The sequence below is a fragment of the Solanum lycopersicum genome, chromosome 1 (genome assembly GCF_036512215.1).
Source record: "Solanum lycopersicum chromosome 1, SLM_r2.1".
In the NCBI taxonomy this organism is placed as follows: Eukaryota; Viridiplantae; Streptophyta; class Magnoliopsida; order Solanales; family Solanaceae; genus Solanum; species Solanum lycopersicum.
Window position 1 is genome coordinate 75719882 of NC_090800.1, and position 21083 is coordinate 75740964.

The window sequence follows — 21083 nt, forward strand, 5'->3', positions numbered from 1 at the left end:
TAAGACACACATCTCTTTAGAAATATTATTACTACTATATATGATATCGTAACTAGTTATTATTACTACACTATAAGAGAGAGTTTCAAAGTACCTAAGTAAGCAACATATCAACATGTTTGTTTGAGCTCTTCGAGAATATTTTTATGATTCTTTTTCTTTTTAATTTGTTATTTTATTGTTTTTATATCTAAAAATTGCATAAAAAATATTAACCATGATAATTGACAACATATAGTGTTTGTTAAAAACAAATGAAAAACTTGACTAATTTTGGAAATTAATCTATCGATGTCGCATGAAATAAGATAAAAAAAGATAATATGTATTATTTAATTTAAAAATTAAATAAAAAATATAAAAAATCTCAATAATTAACAATATTTAATTGACTATTAAAATTCTCTCTATCTATATTGAAAAAAAATAACAACACACTATTATTTAAAAATATGTAGAAAGTCTTATGAAATAACCAATAACTTAGAATGATTAAAAATTATATTAAAATTTAATTGATATATCTATATCTCTTTTCATTCGTCAATCTTTTTTTTTTCTCTGTTAAACAAAAAAGTATTTGAAGTTTTCTGAATGAGAAAAGGGTCAAAAATGCCCTTAACGTATTGAAAATGGCTCAAAAATGCCCTTCTTCCATCTATTGGATCAAAAATGTTCATTCATCCACCTATTTGGATCAAAAATGCCCTTAGAATCAAATTTAAGCCTAAAATTACCCTTGCATTTAACAGAAGCTGATGTGGCAAATATATATCTTTTAGTTAAATGTGTGACGTTATTTTAATGGTCCACATATATTAGACCCACTTTCTTTCATAATCATACCCATTAACCCAAACCCAAATCTAAACCCATTTCCCCCACTTTCTTCATATTTCTTCTAAAAAAATTATTTGGAATACTAATAAAATAATATCAAAACAATCAATACAAGAACATGATGTTCCAAGCATTTCTGTAAAAAATTCAAAGTCTTTCGTGAACTAATTGGAGATTGAACTCCTCAACTGTTAGAGGCTCCATTTTTTTTAAAAAAATGTGATAAACAACATGGCTTGATTTGATGAGTGTCTTGCTTCCACGGGAGATTGAATGTATGATTTTTTTGTTCCCATTTCATCAAATCCACTCATTCTTTTGATACATTTTGGGATACAAATTAAATTGCACTTATCTTCACTACCATAAAATTAGTAGGTCAATTAATATATTTTTCGAGAGAATGATGATATATAGAATTTTTTATAACCTTTTTTTAAAGATTTGAATTTACCGAAAGAATTTGATAGTATTTTATTAATCCTCCAAATAATTTTATAGAAGAAAGATGAAGAAAGAAAAAGTAAGATTTTTAGAAATGGGTTTGGATTGATGGATATGATTGAGAATGAAATTGGGTCTAATTACACGTGCACCAATAATCATAATGCCAACACATGAAATTTTAAATATTATTTTTGCCACATCAGCTTCTGTTAAATGGAGGAGTATTTTAGATTGAAATTTTACTAAAAGCATTTTTGATCCAAATAGGTGGATGGGAGGGCATTTTTAATCCAATATATGGAAGAAGAACATTATTGAGCTATTTCTAATACCTTAATTAAGGCATTTTTTATCCTTTTCCCTTTCTGAATTTTCCCAAAACTTGTTCCTCATCAGATAATTCCCTCAAATCGACAGCGGCGTACGGACCGACGCCGTAGAAATGCAGTAAACGCCACAAAAACGGCGGTAAAAGTCGAACTCGGAGTAACGAGTAAATCACAGTAGAGTTTGTCTCCGGTGGGAAAATGCCGAGTTCGTGTTGTATCAGAGCTCTCTGGATCCTCACCAATCAAGACACCGTTGTTTTCTCCCGGTAATTTCCCTCTCCCTCTCCCTCTGTGTGCGTGTTTTGTTAATTTTAATCATGCTGATGAAATTGCAGGAGATTTCCGGTGGTGGAGAAGCGGTGGCGGGCGGCATGCGAGAGGAGTAAGAGTTTTATGGAGGATGATTTGAAATATAATGTGGTGCCTTCTCTTCCTACTGATTCAGAGATAGCTGATGCTTTCGTTGACCGCAAGAAAAGGTTTTTTCTTCTTTTTTAATTCTCCTTTTTTGAATCAAGTTTGGAACTTGGGATGATATGTTCGAGTTTAAGTGATACACAATGACATTGGTATGTACCATTTTTTTTAGGTGTTATTAAATCAAGTTACATGCAATTAGCTTTGAAGTAACATGATTGTGTTAATACTTTATACAATTTCAACTGTATCTGTTTTAGTACATACACGTGAAGAGAACAGAAAAGTACTATCTTTATGTCTCTTAGGGAGTGATTTAGCGGTGGAGGAATTGGGTGACAACATTGGGAGCCAAGATTTAGATCTGTGCAGATACTAGGCGATTCTTTCTATCTGTTTAAGCTTTGTAGTTTTGATGAGTAGGTTACCTTATATCTGTTTTAGTGTGAGATAATATGTATCCGTTGGATTAGTTGAGGTTCACTATGTTAGTTTAAAGACCACGTTTATAGAAAACAGTAGTATCTTTTTTTTCTTCTTTTAGGGTTATTGAGAAATTTGATGTTTTTAGTCGCAAAACTAGGTGTAACATTTCTCAAAAGAAAAAAATTATCTCCATTTTCGGTTCTGCTAGTTTAGCGTGCTTAGCAGTTAGCTCCTTGTTTTAAGCAAGTTAACTCATTTGGTTTGGATAATCTACTGAATGGATATTATGTGTGAAGGATGTTGGTCATTTAAGTACAAAATTTTGGGTTCATTAATAATCTTAGAGATGTGTTGGGTGGTGGTGGTAATAATCTAGTCTAATTGGTAAAGTGGAGCTTCAATTTTCTTGATTTTACTCACGAGTCTAGCATTATGAAAGGAGAAATGATCAAAATACTCCTTATTGTATAGATTTAGATTGATTGGTCCCTCATATATGTAGCTTATGGAAAAGGTCCTTTATATGTATTAAAAACTTATCAATTTAGTCTTTCACCCTAAAACCCTAACGATCTGTCAAATTAAACAGAGATGTGCAACTCACGTGATATACAAAAATATTAAACAAAACCTCTGTTTTCTCAATTACCCACGGGACTTGAGCTCAGCAAAATGCCTGGACAATTCTACCTCATTGACCTTCTTCTCATCCTCAGAAGATATAGCATGGTCGGCTGCTTGTGGAAGCCCCACGGACACCTCGAGTTCATAGTCATCAGCCACCTGTAGCATCGACCGGATCCTCTAGAGTCGATAAGGAAGTACTTCCAGCCATTGAACGCTCGAATGAATCCATCCTCTCTGACATTTCTGTAGATTCCCTGTGTTGATAGTTCATCTGTTCCTTGCGCTTGCGGATGGTGTTCTCGGCGTAAATTCTAATGCCGTCCATGTTACCTTTATCAATGACCTTCTTCACCTTGAGCTTCTCAGACTTTCCGTCCTTCTCGCATTTTCAGGCTTGGCGTTGGAGGCTTTTCGATGTGAACTTGAGCAACTCTATGATCTGATTCATCAATTTCTCGGTGTTTCCCATTTTCTAAGCTTTGGTGATGGAGTCTTCTGATTGTTTTTGGCGATTCTTCTCCTTTGATCGAATCAATCGTCTTTTCAATTTGATCAATGTCTTTTCGTTGTCACGTGAGTTGCACATCTCTGTTTAATTTGACAGATTTTTTTTTATGTCGTTAGGATTTTAGGGTGAAAGGCTAAATTGATAAGTTTTTAGTATAGATAAAGGACCTTTTCCATAAGCCTCATATATGAGGGACCAAATCGATCTAAGTCCATACATTAAGGACTGTTTTGATCATTTTCTCCATTATGAAATTTTGGTTTCTTATCTGAAAGCTCGAAGCAATTTGCGTATCTCATGGGTTTTGCAATTTAGTTCAAAAAGTGGTATATCAACAAAATTTTGAGAAAATTATCATTTTTATTTGTTAAACTTCGCTTCAGTTCTTTCTGGTATCCAATATCCAGTCTCTGATCAGTACTACATGGAAATAAATGACTACAGGGAGACCCTTTCTCAACTGTCGTCCCTATCTATTATTCTTGTATTGCAAATGCAATCAGTGGGGATAGGTTCATGTTCGAAAGGTTAGTTTGACAAAGAAGTGACACTTCAAGAATCAGTAACATAGTGAAATTGCCTGGATAATCTAAATTCAGTTTGTTTCTATTATCTCCTTTTTTTTGGTTGCATGGATACACTTTGGTGTTTTTCCTTTATGGTACATATCCCTTCAATCCTGTCAAATTTGTGACTTTCTCGGCTATTAAATAAGGGAAAAATCTCAAATATGTTATCGAGCTTAATAAAATGACCTATCTATGCTGCTTGTCAATAGTTGGACATAAACATGTTGTTTACATTGCCATTGTGGGCCATATATGCCCACTATCACCTGATTTTTGCCACATGGCATTATCTAAACCCTTCGTTATTTATCAACCCCTTCCCCTCTCACCCTTTTTACTATTGGCATATGCGAGCCATTTTGTTAAGTTCAGTGACATAGTTTAGCCTTTTCCTAATACCTTATAATACACGACTCTCTTGGATAACAAAACTAACTTGTGTTATTTTTTTTGTTTATCATTTGATGCATGACATTCAACATTTTAGAATCATATCTTTTCTAATTTTATGTAATAAAGTTACAATTTTATGTAACAAACTAATAGGGGCAAGTCTTAAAAGATTTTAAGGAACACATAAAATTTGTTTAAGAAAAAAGAGAGACGGCTTAAAAGAGAGCTACGTATGGAAAGTACATATGAGGGTGTGATAGTATGTACGTGTTTTCATTGTGGAATTTGGGGTATTATAGTGGTTGGTACGTGGTGGTCACTCGGGAAAGGACATTAAATTTTTTTTTAAAAAAAAGATGGCTTAAGAGCGAATATACTAATGAGGTATAGTTGAGTGTGAAAATTACATATGCACATGTGGATTAAGAGTATGTATTTGTTTTCATGGTAGAATTTGTGTTGTTGAAGTTGTTGGGACATGGTAGTGCCTTTGGAAAAAGGACATAAAATTTGTTTTAAGGAAAAAAAGAGATGGGTTTAAAAGTAAGTAGTCTGATGAGGTGTCGCTTGGTGTGGAAGTACGTATGAGTATGCAAATTAAGAGTATGTATGCCTTTTCATGGTAAAATCTTGCCTGTTATAGTGGTTGGGATGTGGTAGTGGCTTGGGAAAGAAGAGCTAAAATATGCCACTACATTTAAGAAATGGTTCGCATATGCTACTCGTAAAAGGGGGTGGGGTGGGGCCGGTAAGTAATGAAGCATTTAGATAATGCTACGTGGAAAAATCGGGTAGCAGCAGGGTTCCGTATGTCATATAGGGTCCAGATGGTAACGTTTGTCGCATGTTTATATCTAACTATTAACGAGTGGCATAGATCGATCATTTTCTAAAGCTTTGATGACATATTCGAGGCTTTTCACATTAAATAATAAAGATTTAAGGTCAGGAAACCCCTTGTAATTTTCCTGCTAAGTTCCTTTAAACAGATCTCTAGTGTTATTAGCTATGACTATTGATGAAGTTGTCATGAAGAGTAACATGATATGCACTTGCTCACTATCTATCTTTATTATGTAAGATCTTGTTATCTTATTCATTGTCGATTTTGGTTCCATTGTTCTCTTTATTTTTCAGTTTCATGTTTTCACTTTGTAGCCAATTACTAAAAACATGAATTACCCTGTCTAACCTTTTCTATAGGGAGGGATCTGCTCGTGGATTTGGCATTAGGATAAATCAGTCAGTTGAAGGTTCAGATTCATGGGTTGATGATCCGATTACGCGTCACATAATAAGTTTGTGCACTAAAAATGAAGAGGAAAAGAAACTTGTTTTGTGGCCACTTATTTTGCACATAAAGGGACACTACTGTATCCTTGTACTGCCTTTAGTGGAACCAGATCATCTAAAAACGTATACAAGGATGTGTAAAAGATCTGACTGTGGAAATGCTGTTGGAGCTGATGAAAGTTTATCCCCCCTCCTGCTCAATCTTCCATCAATCACAGGGTAAGTTCCATTTTTACCTGTTTATAACTTTCAAGTTGATTGGTAAGATTGACATTTGATGTCTGTCTTTTGGCCCCTTAAGTTAGCCAGAGCATCTATAAGTTAAATATTTCAATTCTTCACTTCTATTGGTCAATCATCGACTTCACTCTCAACTAATGCTATTAAAAGTGTGTGGCATAGCTGATTAAAACTAGCTCATAAGAATTAAGTGCTCCAACTTTTTTTTTCTTTGAGAATTGGTAAACGTTGTTTTCTTCAGCATTAAGGATATGCTGGGGACCTTTAGAAAATCAGAAAAGAACAAAAAACATAATATTTACAAGGATCATAAGCATTCTGAAAGTTGATCTGAATCCTCTAATCCTATCTCTTTACACCAAAAATATAGAGATACAATACAATTCCATTTAATCTTGTGAATGGAATTGGATATATCTTCAAAATTCCTACTATTCCTCTCCTTCCACACTGTCCACCAAATGCAATGTGGAATTTAATTCCATCAGGTCTTCTATCTCTTGCTACCTCCTTTCCTGATCCAACAACTAGGTAGATAGCGGTATGTTTGGGCATAGTCCATTTCACTTCAAAATAGTTGAGAAACATGGACCATTGCTGTGAAAGTACAATGCAAGAATAGGTGATTGTTAGTTTCCCCTGCCTTCCCACATAAAGAGCACCACGGAAGTATGATCTTTCTTGTTTTAAATAAGTAGTTGCGTGTTTGGATAAGAGTATTGAGACTGATAATAAGCTCTTGCCAGTTGGTGTGTTTGGTAAAAATGTGTTAATAAGCATTCTGTAGGTAATATGACTGAAGTACCCTTATTTTTATTTTAAATGTAAGTTTAGTAGGCGTATTTTCACATGAAAAAGATGAATGACGAAAATCGATGGAGAAGAAGTTAAGAATTTTCTTTTTCTTTGAAACTGGAACTTAAGAATTTTCTTTTAGGAAGTGTATTTCAGGGATTACAAAAGATTAAGGGACAATATAGCACGAAAAGATTTGGTCAAACCAAAAGTGCTTATATAAACTGAGAAGCCATCTAAGCACTTTGGTATTAACCAAACACATAGATGAGCAACAAAAGTGCTTAAGCCTGATTAACCAACTTATAAGCTGACAGTCCAACACATTTGTGAATCACTTGTCGGAGAAGTTATTTGGCGATTGAGATTTTAGGAGAAACCTTCAGGACTGAGAGTTGGCTGAATTTAATAATTTGGTGGAGCTACTTTATGAGCCGAATTTACCAGTAAATGCACCTAACATTTGGAAATGGCCAAATAAAAGGGATGGTTGCTCACGTTCTTATCATCTGAGGTTGCTAGGGAGAGAGGAACCTACATTTCCACAACGCTCTATTGGATTCCAGGATGCTCAGGAAGGTGTGTTTCTTTGCATTAATTGTGAATGGAGTGATATAGAGAGTAGAGAATCTGAGAAAGAGGAGGATCACAGATCACTTATGTTGATTGGTGCTTCATGTATCGATGTTTGAATGATGATGTTGATCATCTCCTATTGAATTGTCAGGTGGCTGCACAACTGTAGTTGCTAATCACTGGTTTGGAATGGAATGAGTGGTGTGGGGCACATGAAGGAGGCGTTGCATAATTGGACCTTCTGGAGGGGGAAGTGAATTCTAAGGGGATGTAGCTCCATTAGCCATCATCTGTGTTATATGGGGAGACTCCAAGTTTCATAAAATTGTGAAGTAGTCTTTGTTTCTAGTTTCTTTGTGGTGTACCCTTGAGGTCCCCATTTGTATAGATGATTGGTTTTCTTTTGTGGTGAACCATATTTTGATGTAGGTTCTCTTTTTGTTTTTTTTTTGGTATATGGCTTGTATAGAGGTTTCGCTTCATTAATAAAATTATTTACCTTATCAACAAATATGCTTACCCAAACACCCTCTGATTTTCTAGCATAAAATAAATATATAATTCTCTTGCTTTTGATTAGATTTTCCTCTGATGTTATGAATACTGTCTTCTTTCATATGGCACATTAGTTCCCTATTTTCTATCTTAAGTGCAACAGCCATTATTTATAAGTATTTAATGTCTCAGTGTAGCTTCCACTGTCTAAATTATATCCTCAACGATCTACTTTGGTTTTGAGTGTGTGCTGCTAACTGCTTCCATTTAAAGGTCTCTTTTACTGATGAAACATCTCCACATGGTTTGCATTTCATGAGATTTTTGCCATACGATTCTCAGAATGCAGAATAAAATTGCCGGGTTTGGTTATGGGATTCCTAAATATGCGATACAAGCGAAAATTTTGTCTGGAACTTCCATTCATCATTTGAATGTTATTGTTTCTGGTTTTAGGGTCTAGTCTGCTCTTGTGAAGTTGTTTCAGGTTACCTGATGTGTTATTTCCATCTTGGTTCCTCTCCCTTGTTCTTGCATGAAATATTCATGTTGTTTTCATGGAAGGCCATTAAGTTTCATTGAGGCTCTAGATTTCTCGCTTCTTTTGCCAAAAAAGTGGCACATCTGAAATTAAGGGTACACATTCATCATCTCTCCTCGTTTGCATCTTCAATGTTAAGCTGTCTTCTCAGTAGATAAAAACTATTTAAATTTGAATCTTTTTTACCCATAATGAGATGATTTATAGTTAGACAAATGCCTATGACTTGTTTTAGACCACAAGTTTCAAAACTTTCTTTTTTTCCTCAACTCCGTGCCTAGTCAAACACCATCACATGAAATGGGATGGAGGGATTATCTGGTAACTATTTTTTATTTAGGGGTATTACTACTGTTGCAACAACATTTAGCTTTGTAATTTTGTATGGTCCATAAGTTGTATTATAGGTCGACTGACATTGATTTTTACACTGTCGTGTAGCCTGTGAGTCTCTAGCAGAAAATGGGAGGGCTCATCAAATGCTAAAAATGTGATCGAGATCTCATTTTACTGTTATGTGTCCAACAATTTTATATTTCTCTCTCCTTTCTTTTAGAAGGGTCATCTTCCTCGTTCTATACAAACCTCTATTGCTATTTCTTCAGCATCCTCTTTCCTATTTTTCTTAGCGACCTCCATTTCCTAATTAGTTTAAAGTTGTCCAGAAAAATCTGTTTTTTATTTCCAGTGATGTGTATTTCTGCCATATAGCTCACAAGTTAATACATTTGTCTAACACAATTTCACCGTTTTACAGCACCTCAAAGACATCCTACTTTCTACTGCAAACAGTGAAAAATAAAGTCATACGTACTTATAAAAAAAAAGAGATAGTAGTATACTACCACTCAAATCTAGAGAGGTTCACTAAAGTGATTTTTGAGGAGTGCAGGGAAACAACAAGAGAGAGATGCTGATTGGAGAGTTTTTTGAGAACAAATACTGGTTGGTGGTGTGTGAGTTGAAGACTGAAGTTGAAGGGTGCTTCCATGGCCATTGGGTAGATATACATACGTTGGACACTATATGGAGTATAGTTCTGATGATTTTCTTGTTTTTCTCTTATGTTTGAGATAAGTCAAGCACGTGAATTCACCCTCTACTTTACAATGGTCTAACACAGTGCAAGAGAGTCTCAGATCTACTTTTTACAGGACGGCGTATCTAAAGATGCACCTGCAAAGTCAAGATGCGCAAGGAGAATTTTTTCCAACTAGTTCGGGGGAGGGAGGGATATGTTTAAGGTTAATAATAATAATGAGAATGATGGCAGTTTGCTTGTGGTGTGGATTATGAGACGGTTCGGCATGCAATAGGTGATATCAAGCACAGTTAAGGAGGCGCCTCCTGCTTGAAATTCAGAAGGAAGAGGAGTCGAAGAACTTAGAAACCATTGTCTCACTAGCACTCATATGGGTCTGGTGTAAGTAAAGAAATAAGATATCTTAGATGGAATAGAGAACTACCATGTATGTTTGAGGAATAGCCTCTAATTTCAAGCTTTTCTTGGTGCACCCATGAGGTTCCGGTGTGTATAACAGATTGAAAGTTGTTGGTAGAGAATCATATTATCAAAAGAGATTTTTTTTTGACGACAAGGGAACCCGCAACCGCTACCCTTTTGGGTGCGCACAGGGTAAAACCCCGCTCCTATGCAATAGCTCGCAAACCACATAGGAGAGGTAAACCACACTAGGCAAGCCTGGTGCAACGAGCTCGACACAGAAGGCAAACCCCTTGCTATCGCTGGCAAGGGGTTTCGAACTTGAGACCTCGAACATGGAAGTCCCAAGCTCAAACCATAATAATGATATGTTGAAAATTTGCGGAAATTGATCATAAGCAGTTGTATGGTGTTTGTCCACCCAAAAAAGCCTGGAGTTCTTATTCAAGTTACTGTACTAAAGATTTTTGAGACTGTTTTCTGCCTTGTAATTTAGATAACTACGATATAGGTAGTTTAACTACATTTTTCTGTAGCTTGGGAAATGTTCCCTGTCTTCTTTTCTCTAACCTGGTGAGGGGTGATTTGTATTTATTGAAAGGCACATAAGATTTTTGAGTAGCATCAAAATAGATGAGGAAAACCTCTGTTGGGTATGCATTGCTCTCAAGCAGGCATCCTGAAGGGCAGGGAATTATGACAGACGTGGGGGTGGAAATCACAAGCATACATCTACAGAGTTTTTCTAGATTATAACTGCTATGGTTGCTTCATTCGTATTGAAGCTTGGCTGGGGGATAGGAAGTTCACAATGATCATTCTAGAGACAGATTATAACTTGGATGGGGAGATATTGCTTATAAAATTCTTCATTTTCTGGGGAAGTAAACCACAAACAGATTCAGGCATGCCAATATACACCAGATGAGTTCATATGTTGACATGACAAAGATCACTCAGTGGTCAAGATCTATGGCCGCTTCATCCGTATTGAAACATGGTGTGAGGATAGGAAGTTCACAGTGATCATTCTAGAAGCAGATTACAACTTGAGCGGGGAGCTAAAGCTGATAAAACTCTACATTACTAACAAGGTTTTGAATTGAAGGATTAAAACTAGAGAGCCTGGTAATTTGTGCAAACTGGAGGGGATGTTTTTGATCAATTAAATTGATTCTACCGCTAATATCCATTTTGAGAAGGCATAATACATATATTGGACCCTAAACTTGGCTTCAAATTTGAACTTTGACCTCAAGCACTTTAACTATCCTACCTTTAAATAAATAAACACGCGATTTTTGGAGCCAAAGAGAGTGAAATGCAAACGCTTCCACGTGTATTAGTGAGCCACTCAATGGCTGCCAACTAATTAAATATTTTACACGTACATTTTAGAATTAAAAATAAAAAGAGATTTTGATTTGTAAATGTAAAAATATATGTAAAAGGGATTCATTAAGGGTAGAGTTGTCATTTCAACATTTTTTTAGAGTTGTGGGCCTCGAAAATTACTCCCAACTCGCGCAAAATACGTGCACACCACGCGTTTTGCCAGGTAGGACTCGCGTGTTTATTTATTAAAAAGTTGGATAGTTAAAAGTGCCTGTTTGTGTACTATGAAAATTGGAGGTCAAAGTTAAAATTTGAAGTCAAGTTTAGGGTCTACTATATGTATTTTGCCTTTTGAGAAATATGGGATTTGGTGACAAATGAATAAAGTGGATTAAATACAACATCTCTACGGTCAAAGACTCAGTATTAATCAATAGAAGTTCTTGCTTTTTTTCTCCCCTCAGAAAGGGATCAAAATAGGTGATCCACTCCCCCGAGTTTTTCATATTAGCCATGAAAGGCTAAAATAAGATGTTAGGAAAAGGCTAGAAATCTGCTGTGGATTTAGAGATTTAGAGTAGGCACAGATTCTGGGACCACGTCACTATTTTCCATCTACTGTATGCAGATGATACATTGATCTTATGTGAGGCAGAAAATCACAAATCCTATACTTGAATCTCACACTCCTATTCGAAGCTCTGTCAGGGTTGCACGTCATGCTAAAAATAATTTCTATCCCGTCAATTATGTGCTCAATATTGAGGTGCTGGAAGGAATCATGGGTTGCATCATTGGGACACTACCTACCATCTACTTAGGTCTCCCACTAGGAGCCAAATTCATAAACTGTGAAATCTGAAATGGTGTTGTTGAAAAATTAGAAAGAGCTTGGCTTCTTAGCAGTTGCCATTCTTATTTATAGGGGAAAACCAACTCTTATCAGCAGTTGCTGCCTTGCTGGACAACATACCTACTTATTACATGTCTTTGTTCCTTATTCCTAAAAATGTGCTAAAGCAGTGGTCAAAGTCAGAAAGGATTTCCTTTAGGAGAGGAATAGTAGCTCTAGAAATACCATCTCTGATTAAACGGGATAAAGTCACACAGACAATGCAATTGACTTTTGGGGATTAGAGATTTAGCCATCTACAACAAATGTTTGCAAATGAAGTGACTATGCAGGGATGGTATAGGAGAACCAAGTCACTGGAAGGAAGTGATCATTGCTTAACATTGGAAAAGAGACAACTGGAGCACCAAAATTGACAATGTACACCTTATGGATTTGGTCCTTGGAAGTATATCAGCAAGTTGGGGAATGAATTTTTGCAGAAAAGCCACTTCAAAACCAGGTAGTGGAGTGTACATAAGGTTTTAGAATGACAAATGTCTCAATAACACAGCACTCATGGATGATTATCCTAATCTATTCCACATTGCCTTGGACATGGAACTCTTCAATTTCTCAGAATAGGAGTAACAATGACCGGTATGTACATTTGACTAGGTTTGCCAAACCTGGGAAATAGAAAGCTGACGGAAATGTTAGTTGAAGTGGAAGGTTACAACATTGACTAAGAAGTAAGATCACTTAGACGTGTTATGTATTGTAGCAGCAAGGTATTTTCATAAGCAAAGAATATATTATAAACAGGCCTTCTCTCAGAATCAAGTCCTTGATTCATGGCCTTAGAAACTGATATGGAGGACCAAATTACTTGTTATTAAGGTTATATTATATGCTTCAACTGGATTGCCCTAAATGAAGCTTGCCTAACACTAGGTATTCAGCTGGTCAGTTGATGTTATGATTGTTATCTATGCATGAGGAATTAGTTAACTGTCAACCATTAGTTCCTGCACTGCCAAATAATCTGAGATAGGCACACGTAAGTTGGAGTTTATGGAAAGTTGATAAGGCCATCAAAATGATCTGGTTGATTATTCCTGTAATTATTTTTTTGGTGTCAATGGACTGAGAGGAATAGGAGATCTATTGATGGCATTTCAACTCCAAGTCACTCACTTTAAGCTAAATGCTTGCTTAATCTTTTTTGATGAACTAAGTTTTGGACATTGTTAATGTTCTTGTTCTAGGGTAACACACTGTATATAGGCTGACAACTCTTTTTTGTCTTTTTGTTTCATGTAGTTATACTTGTACTTTCTTGTAACTTTGCATCTTTTTGATAACTTTTTCAACGAAACAATTTACTTCATAAAAAAAGAATAAATTTTTTTTGAGCCTGTCATTGTCATCTACTATTCCTTGCTGTGTGTGGAGGAATTAGTTTCCTTTCGGGGTTCGGGGTGGGGTAGGAGTTTGATTAGTTTATTTGTTAAGTTGTCAACTCATTAGAGTTGCATATTCAGTTTTCTCTCTTGTATTAAATCATATACTTGTACATGACCTCTATGACTCGAAGTAATCTTTGAAGCTGGGGTTTAGCTTGGGACAATGTGAACTGTGGTAAGTTTTGCTTGTGGTAAATGTAAGTTGGTTTAGATCTTGCATAATTAGATCCTCCAGCTTCACTTATTAATAAAATTGCAATACATTCCAAGTACAGGGCATTTATGGTTGGCCACATGATAGGAGACATCATAACAGGCGATGTGACAGAACCTGAAATAGTCATAAGTGCATCTCCATCAGTGGGTGGGTTGTTGGATTCTCTCACCGGAAGTATTGGTATTTCGGCAAGAGCAAAACCTGTAGCTGCTCCTGTTGCAGGATCAACAGCTTCTGGAGCTGCAGCAAGCGGAGCAATGGCATCTGATGCTCCAAAGATTGGTTTGAGGTCTCTGGATAGAGATGCGATTCGCTCTTTCATAAGCAGTGCAATGCCTTTTGGTTGGTAATCTTTTTATGGTATCTCTCATCCAAAAATTTCTTAAGGCATGTATGAATTAATTAAAGGGTTCAATCGTTGCTGAAAACCCATCTACCTTAAATGTAGGCACCCCTCTGGATCTTAACTACACCAACATTTCAGCAGTTAAGATGAATGGATTTTCTTCAGCAGACATCCCTCCTGCAGATCAGAAGCAGCCAGCATGGAAACCTTATCTTTATAGAGGGAAGCAGAGAATTCTTTTTACAATTCACGAGACAGTCCATGCTGCCATGTATGATCGCGATGAAATTCCAGATAGCAAAAAGATTTCAGGTCAAGTTAACTGTCGAGCGGAATTAGAAGGGTTGCCTGATGTGATGTTTCCACTAATAGGTTTGGACACTGCTCGTGTTGAGCTGTTATCCTTCCACCCCTGTGCTCAAGTTCCAGAGCATGGTAATGAGAAGCAATCACTTATGTTCTCACCACCATTAGGAAGTTTTGTATTGATGCGTTATCAGGCATTTTGTGGTATGGGACCTCCAATTAAGGGTTTTTATCAGCTTTCAATGGTTTCTGAAAATGAAGGTGCATTTTTGTTTAAGTTACGGCTCATGGAAGGTTATAGAGCTCCTCTGTCAATGGATTTCTGCACTGTGACAATGCCCTTCCCTAGGAGAAGGGTACTTTCTTTTGATGGCACACCTTCTATTGGAACAGTTTCAGTTGCTGAACACTTGGTTGAATGGAAAATTATAACGACTGGTCGAGGAATTTCAGGAAAAAGTGTTGAGGCAACATTTCCAGGAACAGTGAAGTTCGCTCCATGGCAACCTCAAAGATTGCCTACCTCAGGGGCAGTACTTGGGAATATGGAAGATGAAGAGAGTGATGCTGAAACAGAGTCAACAAATAATATGGCAAATGTGGAAGATTTCTTAATGGAAAAAATGAACAAGGATCTTCAAGCAGTTGATTTGGAGGAGCCATTTTGCTGGCAAGCATATGATTATGCTAAAGTAAGTATTTCCCATAGCAACTTTAGTTGTGATATTTCCTCTTTTGGATTATTTTCATATGCACAGTCGCGAAGTCTTGATTTCATTACAAGAAGATGATTAGAAAGGAGAGTGTGTTCAAAATAAAAGCATAAAAAAGAAACTAAGGAGTAACAAGGACAGTCAGGTGAGTTCGACGAGTTCAACTTGACTCTAGAAACGTGTTTGTTTTTATAATCAAATGTACTATTTCGATCTCACAAACATGCTAATTCTTTTTGAACAATATGAAAATTAGCTGATGCGGATATGAACATTTCTGTGTATTAGATTAAATTTCTTTGTGAAAAAGCATTTTGTTTCAACTGATGTGATTGCAGGTATCTTTCAAGATAATGGGAGGATCATTATCAGGAATGTCTATTGATCCAAAATCTGTAAGTCCTCTATTATATCATCTATTGGCAGGTTGATTCTTTCTTTTAGAATGGAACATTCTCATTGACATAATATTGTGATTGTGCATAGTTCGACCTCCACTATCCTTGTTTCTTATCCAGTGGTACTGTAGTAGTATGAGACCAAAAGTTTCTGGATATCATCATCTGTTAAATCTTTCCCCTTTCAGTTTGCATTTGGCAAAAGTTCGTATGTGACTATCTTTCCGCTTTATTTTTTTTTTTGCGCCGTGTGCACTATGTCAAGCATTCTAATTTTTATCTAGGTTTGTTTTTTTAAAACAATTAAGTTAGTCAATTAATGTACTTGATTTCAATCCTAAATTATTAGGGTAAGCTTTATGTATCCTTTATGTCTGTTCCGGTCTATTTGGGCTCATTACATTCTTATACTAGATAACTTATCTTTTGATGTAAGTTATGAGTTTTCCATGACCTGGGGCTTTCAGCGTCACATTTATCTCTGGACTGACAACCAAGTGTCTCACCAAACTAAAAAGATTCCTCCAAGTGTAACAACCACCGCTAAGTCCTAACCATTCTACGCCTTCTAGTCCAAAATAAATGAAATTTTGGGGTTTTTCGCACCCCTTAAGAAAGTTAATGACATTAATTAAAGGATGATTTGTCAATATTACCCCTTTGCCACTTCCCAATTTTTTCTTAAAACTAGACATAGTTGAAAATCCTCTCAAGAGAAGGATATTTTGAAAAATAATTAATACATATTTGTACCTTGAAAATTCGTACATTTCGGACCATAAAAGATGCCAAAATTCATTTATTTTGGACCAGAGGCGGTAGTTTATAGCACTTCTAGGAATTGTTTTTGCTTCCATTATATTCTCAGTTAATTAGGCATTTTCTGTGATTTTGTAGGTTTTTTGAGACACTTTTCCTGTATGTTCAAAAATAATTGAATACATATTTGATTTAGCTTTTCTGAATTATTTTTTTAAAAACTATTGCGAGTTTATGCGGGGAGCGGGGCGGGGTGGAGTGGGTCTGAAACACAAAAGAATGCTATGCGGAGCGGAGCAGGTGGGTGAATGCTTGCAGGTCAAGGCTTAAACAACCCCCCGCCCCATTGCCATCCCTAGGCCTAACCATCTTTGGAGTCCCTCATTTTGTCCATTATGTAGGATCTGATAATTTCCAATCATGTCTAATAGCTGATGCTATGCGGAGCGGAGCAGGTGGGTGAATGTTTGCAGGTCAAGGCTTAAACAACCCCCCGCCCCGTTGCCATCCCTAGGCCTAACCATCTTTGGAGTCCCTCATTTTGTCCATTATGTAGGATCTGATAATTTCCAATCATGTCTAATAGCTGCTTTTACTCCCATCTTAACATCTGTAGTTCTCTTACACTCATCTAATCATTCCGATATAACATTGTTGGGCCTCTAAGCATGAAATGTAACCCAATGGGTAAAATGTAGTTTCTCGGTAATTACTAAAAAAGGACAATGCTCATAGAGTACAAGGATGTTTTTCTGCTACAATGTGAGGAAGTCGGATTATGGTATTAAGAATTACCCGAAGTACTGAAAGATGAATTATCAGGAAAACAAATGGGAAAAAATTTATTAACGACATTAGAAAATGCAATACAATTTGAATTTCTATGACATGATTTAGATGGTGAAGATAAATGACAAGATAAAATGAAAAAAGGATGCTATTAAAAAATTTAATCAGTAATCGGTATGTGGTGTGTGCTATTTTGAAATCATCACTGTGTTATTTGCAGGTTATTTTCTTTCTTATTCCTGTTTGGACAGTCATTAGCATAGTGTTATTTGCTATTTATTTTCTGATTGCTGTTTGGGCACTCATTAGCTTAGTGTCTTCCGTGATGGCAAGCATGACATCTACATCTCTTTTCTCAACATGGGGTTCTATATTTCTTCCTTTTCCAATAATATCTAGACGTATGTCTCCTTGAATTTTTTTTACTTAAATATTCGATACATTTCATGCCTTTTGGGAATAAGACACCATATGCCCCTACTACATTTTCTTGACAGCTAATTCTTCTTTTAGCATGTTTATCTATCTTCAAATTCTCTGAATTTCACACCAAACATTTATTTTATTTGTAGCAAATTCCATTCTTTCCGTAAATGTTGCCCTATTATCTGCTACACTTAATTGTTCATAGTTGCCATTTAGTCTAGGTTAGTATGGTGGTTGTAGTTCTACAAAATATATATATTCCTTTCATGCGGTTTGGTATATCCATGTTGCATAGTACTCTCATATCACTCCTTTTCTGTCAACAAACTCTGGTAGCACTTTATTGTTAGTAATCTAAATTTTATTATTTGTTTTACATCTTCTTGGTCATGTCATTCTCTTGAAACTGCGTTTATGTATCTAAATTATCTGTATTTGGGCACCACAATCACGTTTCATTTCATTCGCCTTGGTTATAAGGGGGGCTAAATTTTGTCGTCTGTTTATGTTTATTTTAAAGCCTTTATTCTCTCGAGTGTTTCTCCAATATTTCAACTTCTTCATTATTTTTATCATATCATTAACACAATATCACTTGCAAGTAGCATGTATCTTGTATAATGATGTATGGCTCATTCATACTTAGACAAATAAAGACGGGCTCAAGGTTTAAAGATAAATACTTCAACTTCTAATTATCAGCCTTAGGTTTGTGCTGTGGCCTGTGATAAGTTGCTCAGTCATAGAGATTCTTATGCACTTCATATTTTTATACTCATATACACTTACTGTTATTCTGAATCGATGAGCCTTTGCAGGTAAGCATTTTCCCTGCTGTTAAAGCACCCGTGGAATTTTCAACTCAGGTATTTTCATTATTAGTTAAATAGCATATTCCTGGCCACATTTCTGTAGCTTTGTTTAGGTTTGATTGTTACAGCAGCTGTTCGACATCTGCTATCAAGCCTATCTTTTGAGTTACTATAATATTACAATTTGTCCTGATTTTGGTATGATTATCACAGGTGACTTCTGGGGATTATATTTTGTGGAACACATTAGGAAAATGTCCGGTTGCTGCCACACCCAAAGCATAGAGTTGCAAAATATATTGTTGGCGTATCTGATTAGGAGCAACAACAGACAGTTAACTTGTCGGATGGCTGCTGAGTCTGAGATGTGGGCATCAAAGAAGCTGTATGCAAAAGAGATGTATTGTGGGACAGTTCTGTGACAAGATGCAGTTACATTGCTCAACTGGGAAGTGGGTGTCTCTTGTTTCTTGGCATTTGGTATATGTGGGACAAGATTACATGAGACGTGTGTACAACTACTTCATGGATGCTCAGGTCATACATAATTAGTTAGCTGTATAGGTTATGAGAACTAACTGCATACATGCTTGTGTTGTCTTGGTGTTTCTACTAGGTGAAAGATACTCTTCTGTTGCTAAAGAGACCGAGTCTCGTGCCTTCTGCTATTATACATGCTTTAGTGAGAAACTTGATCAGCAGCTTTCCCTTGCTTCATTCAACTTCTATAAAACTAGAAAGATGCTGAGATTTCTAGCTCTTGGTGAATTGCTTTCTTATTTGTGTAGACCCTGGAGTTCATTGAATTGGAGCCTTTTCGACTGAAAGACTTCCGTCTGTTGTAAGATAAATCGGTAGAAGTCTATTTCTGTTGTGAACGTACCTACGGATTCATGAAGGGAGCATTCAAAATTTAACACTTTACCTTTACAATCAAGAATGATGAATGTACAAATTCTAATAAGGGGAGAACAATTAAGTTCATTCCACATTTTCCTTTCTTAGCTATTGATGTCTAATATACCCTGGAGACTCCTTTAGCTTCAATCTTCAGATTTACAAGGCCTAAGGATTCTACATCTCTAGCTTGAGAACTATTAGCTGTAATCTTAATTTTTCTTCCTTTGACAATGTCTTACTATGCAATTATATTGCATTTGATGTTGGTACTTGTAGCACCATTTCATTTTCAATTGCAGCAATTTCTTTCTATCAATCTATCTCGAGTTCTATTCAGCTCTTACTCACTCTTCTAACGCAATTCTGGATGAACGATACAGATCATATGGAGCCCACAGGTAATCAATGGTACAGGGCTTTCTGGCATCCAACCTCAACCATGGCTTACCCTTGCCACTCCAATGCAATAGGCTTATGGGTCCAGGGTGAAGTCCCCTACATTTACCTTCAAGGTTGTCACCACCTAAACCATGTTGATTCCATCTATGATCAACTGCCTTGATGTTTCCAGCAAACACAAGCAAAACCGGAGGCAACGACCCCAACTGGTAAATTCTTCTTTGCTTTTGTATTAACATCCATTCTTCAATTTTTTGGGCATACCCTCCTTTTCTCCATTCATCAAGATCCATCACCATTACACCTGTGTTGAAGTAACATGGGTGTCTTCCTTCAAATGTTTTTGCCAAATTCACATCCGACCAAAATGTGTCTGTAAAATAGTTCGTGAAGTTTGCATGGCAATACTCAGGTGCTGCCAGGACTTTATCTCCCAAATCCACCCCCCATAACTTGGCAATATCATCTACAACAATGATATCCGAGTCTAGATAGATAACACGGTGCACGTCCTTAGGGAGGATATCCGAGAGGTAAATTCTTGCATAGTTTAGAGGTTGATCCAAGGCTTGTCTAATAGACTTGGATATCTTTCCCCTTACGCGATTAGGATGAAAATGATAGATTTTGTAGCTAAGGTAAGGGAAAGTAGAGTTGATTAGGGAAATGATCTCAGCTTCAAGATGGATAGAAAGAAAATGAAAGGAAGTGTTTTCTGGACACGTTGAATGTTGCAAAATAGACAACACTGCAGCCATGGTGCCCCTAATATAGTTGGCATCAACAGGCATTACTATTTGAATCTTATCTATGTTACGCGAGCTACATGAGTTGCCATTGCGAAAAGCAGGTGCCTCCCGGAAGGAAGGGATGTCATTGTAGGTAGGTTTTTGGATGGCAACAACGCGAATGGCGTTAGCAAAAGAGGTAGTTGTGGTGGTGGTAGTAGGATGCAAGAGGATGAGGGAAAGTAGGCCTAGAATTGGAAAACATTTAGAAGATGATGATGAAGAAGAATTAGGGACATTTTTGTTCCAAAAGGCCATCTTTAATTTCTTAAGCTACATTTCTTGTTCTTTTTTTTTTGTTTTTCTTTTCTTGGGTTAATAATATGGATGTCAAAAGGGGCGGGAGATTCTTAATCCGTGTTCAATACGTGCTTGACTTAAACTCGAAAGAAAGTAACTTTTAGAGAGAAAAAATGTCCATTAGACATAAAAAAAAGTTATTAATGAAGTTATTTTTAGTAATTATTCTATATTAGCGGTTCTAAAGATTAGTGTAACACAACAAACAGTTAGAATTTTGATCATGAAATGTAGGGAGAACCGATATTTTTTCAACTACATTGATTTATTTTGTATCTCCTAAATTATTGCCAATGCAAAACTTATGCAATTATTTGGCATTTCTTTATCTTTAAATGTAGGAAGAACCGATATCTT

General features: G+C 36.2%; 2 protein-coding genes across 2 annotated transcripts; one reads left to right on the top strand and one right to left on the bottom strand.

Annotated features, from left to right (window-relative positions):
- The first annotated feature begins 1543 nt into the window (after positions 1-1543).
- Positions 1544-19555, top strand: LOC101265277 (AP-5 complex subunit mu). Its single transcript, XM_004229420.5, has 8 exons — positions 1544-1882; positions 1952-2095; positions 5760-6068; positions 13849-14132; positions 14239-15134; positions 15494-15550; positions 18346-18393; positions 18553-19555. Exons 1-8 carry the CDS (start codon positions 1815-1817, stop codon positions 18622-18624), a joined length of 1878 nt encoding a protein of 625 aa, XP_004229468.1. The 5' UTR covers positions 1544-1814; the 3' UTR covers positions 18625-19555.
- On the bottom strand, positions 19245-21083 carry LOC104648077 (probable galacturonosyltransferase-like 4). The gene has a single exon (XM_010324551.4). It carries the CDS (start codon positions 20682-20684, stop codon positions 19584-19586), a length of 1101 nt encoding a protein of 366 aa, XP_010322853.1. The 5' UTR covers positions 20685-21083; the 3' UTR covers positions 19245-19583.

Excerpts from the sequence above, each read along its gene's own strand:
- LOC101265277 (XM_004229420.5), top strand. The coding sequence starts at position 1,815 with ATGCCGAGTTCGTGTTGTATCAGAGCTCTCTGGATCCTCACCAATCAA. Across the intron at positions 6,069-13,848 it reads AATCTTCCATCAATCACAGG|GGCATTTATGGTTGGCCACA; the intron begins GTAAGTTCCATT and ends TTCCAAGTACAG. Across the intron at positions 15,551-18,345 it reads TGTCTATTGATCCAAAATCT|GTAAGCATTTTCCCTGCTGT; the intron begins GTAAGTCCTCTA and ends GAGCCTTTGCAG.
- LOC104648077 (XM_010324551.4), bottom strand. The coding sequence starts at position 20,684 with ATGGCCTTTTGGAACAAAAATGTCCCTAATTCTTCTTCATCATCATCT.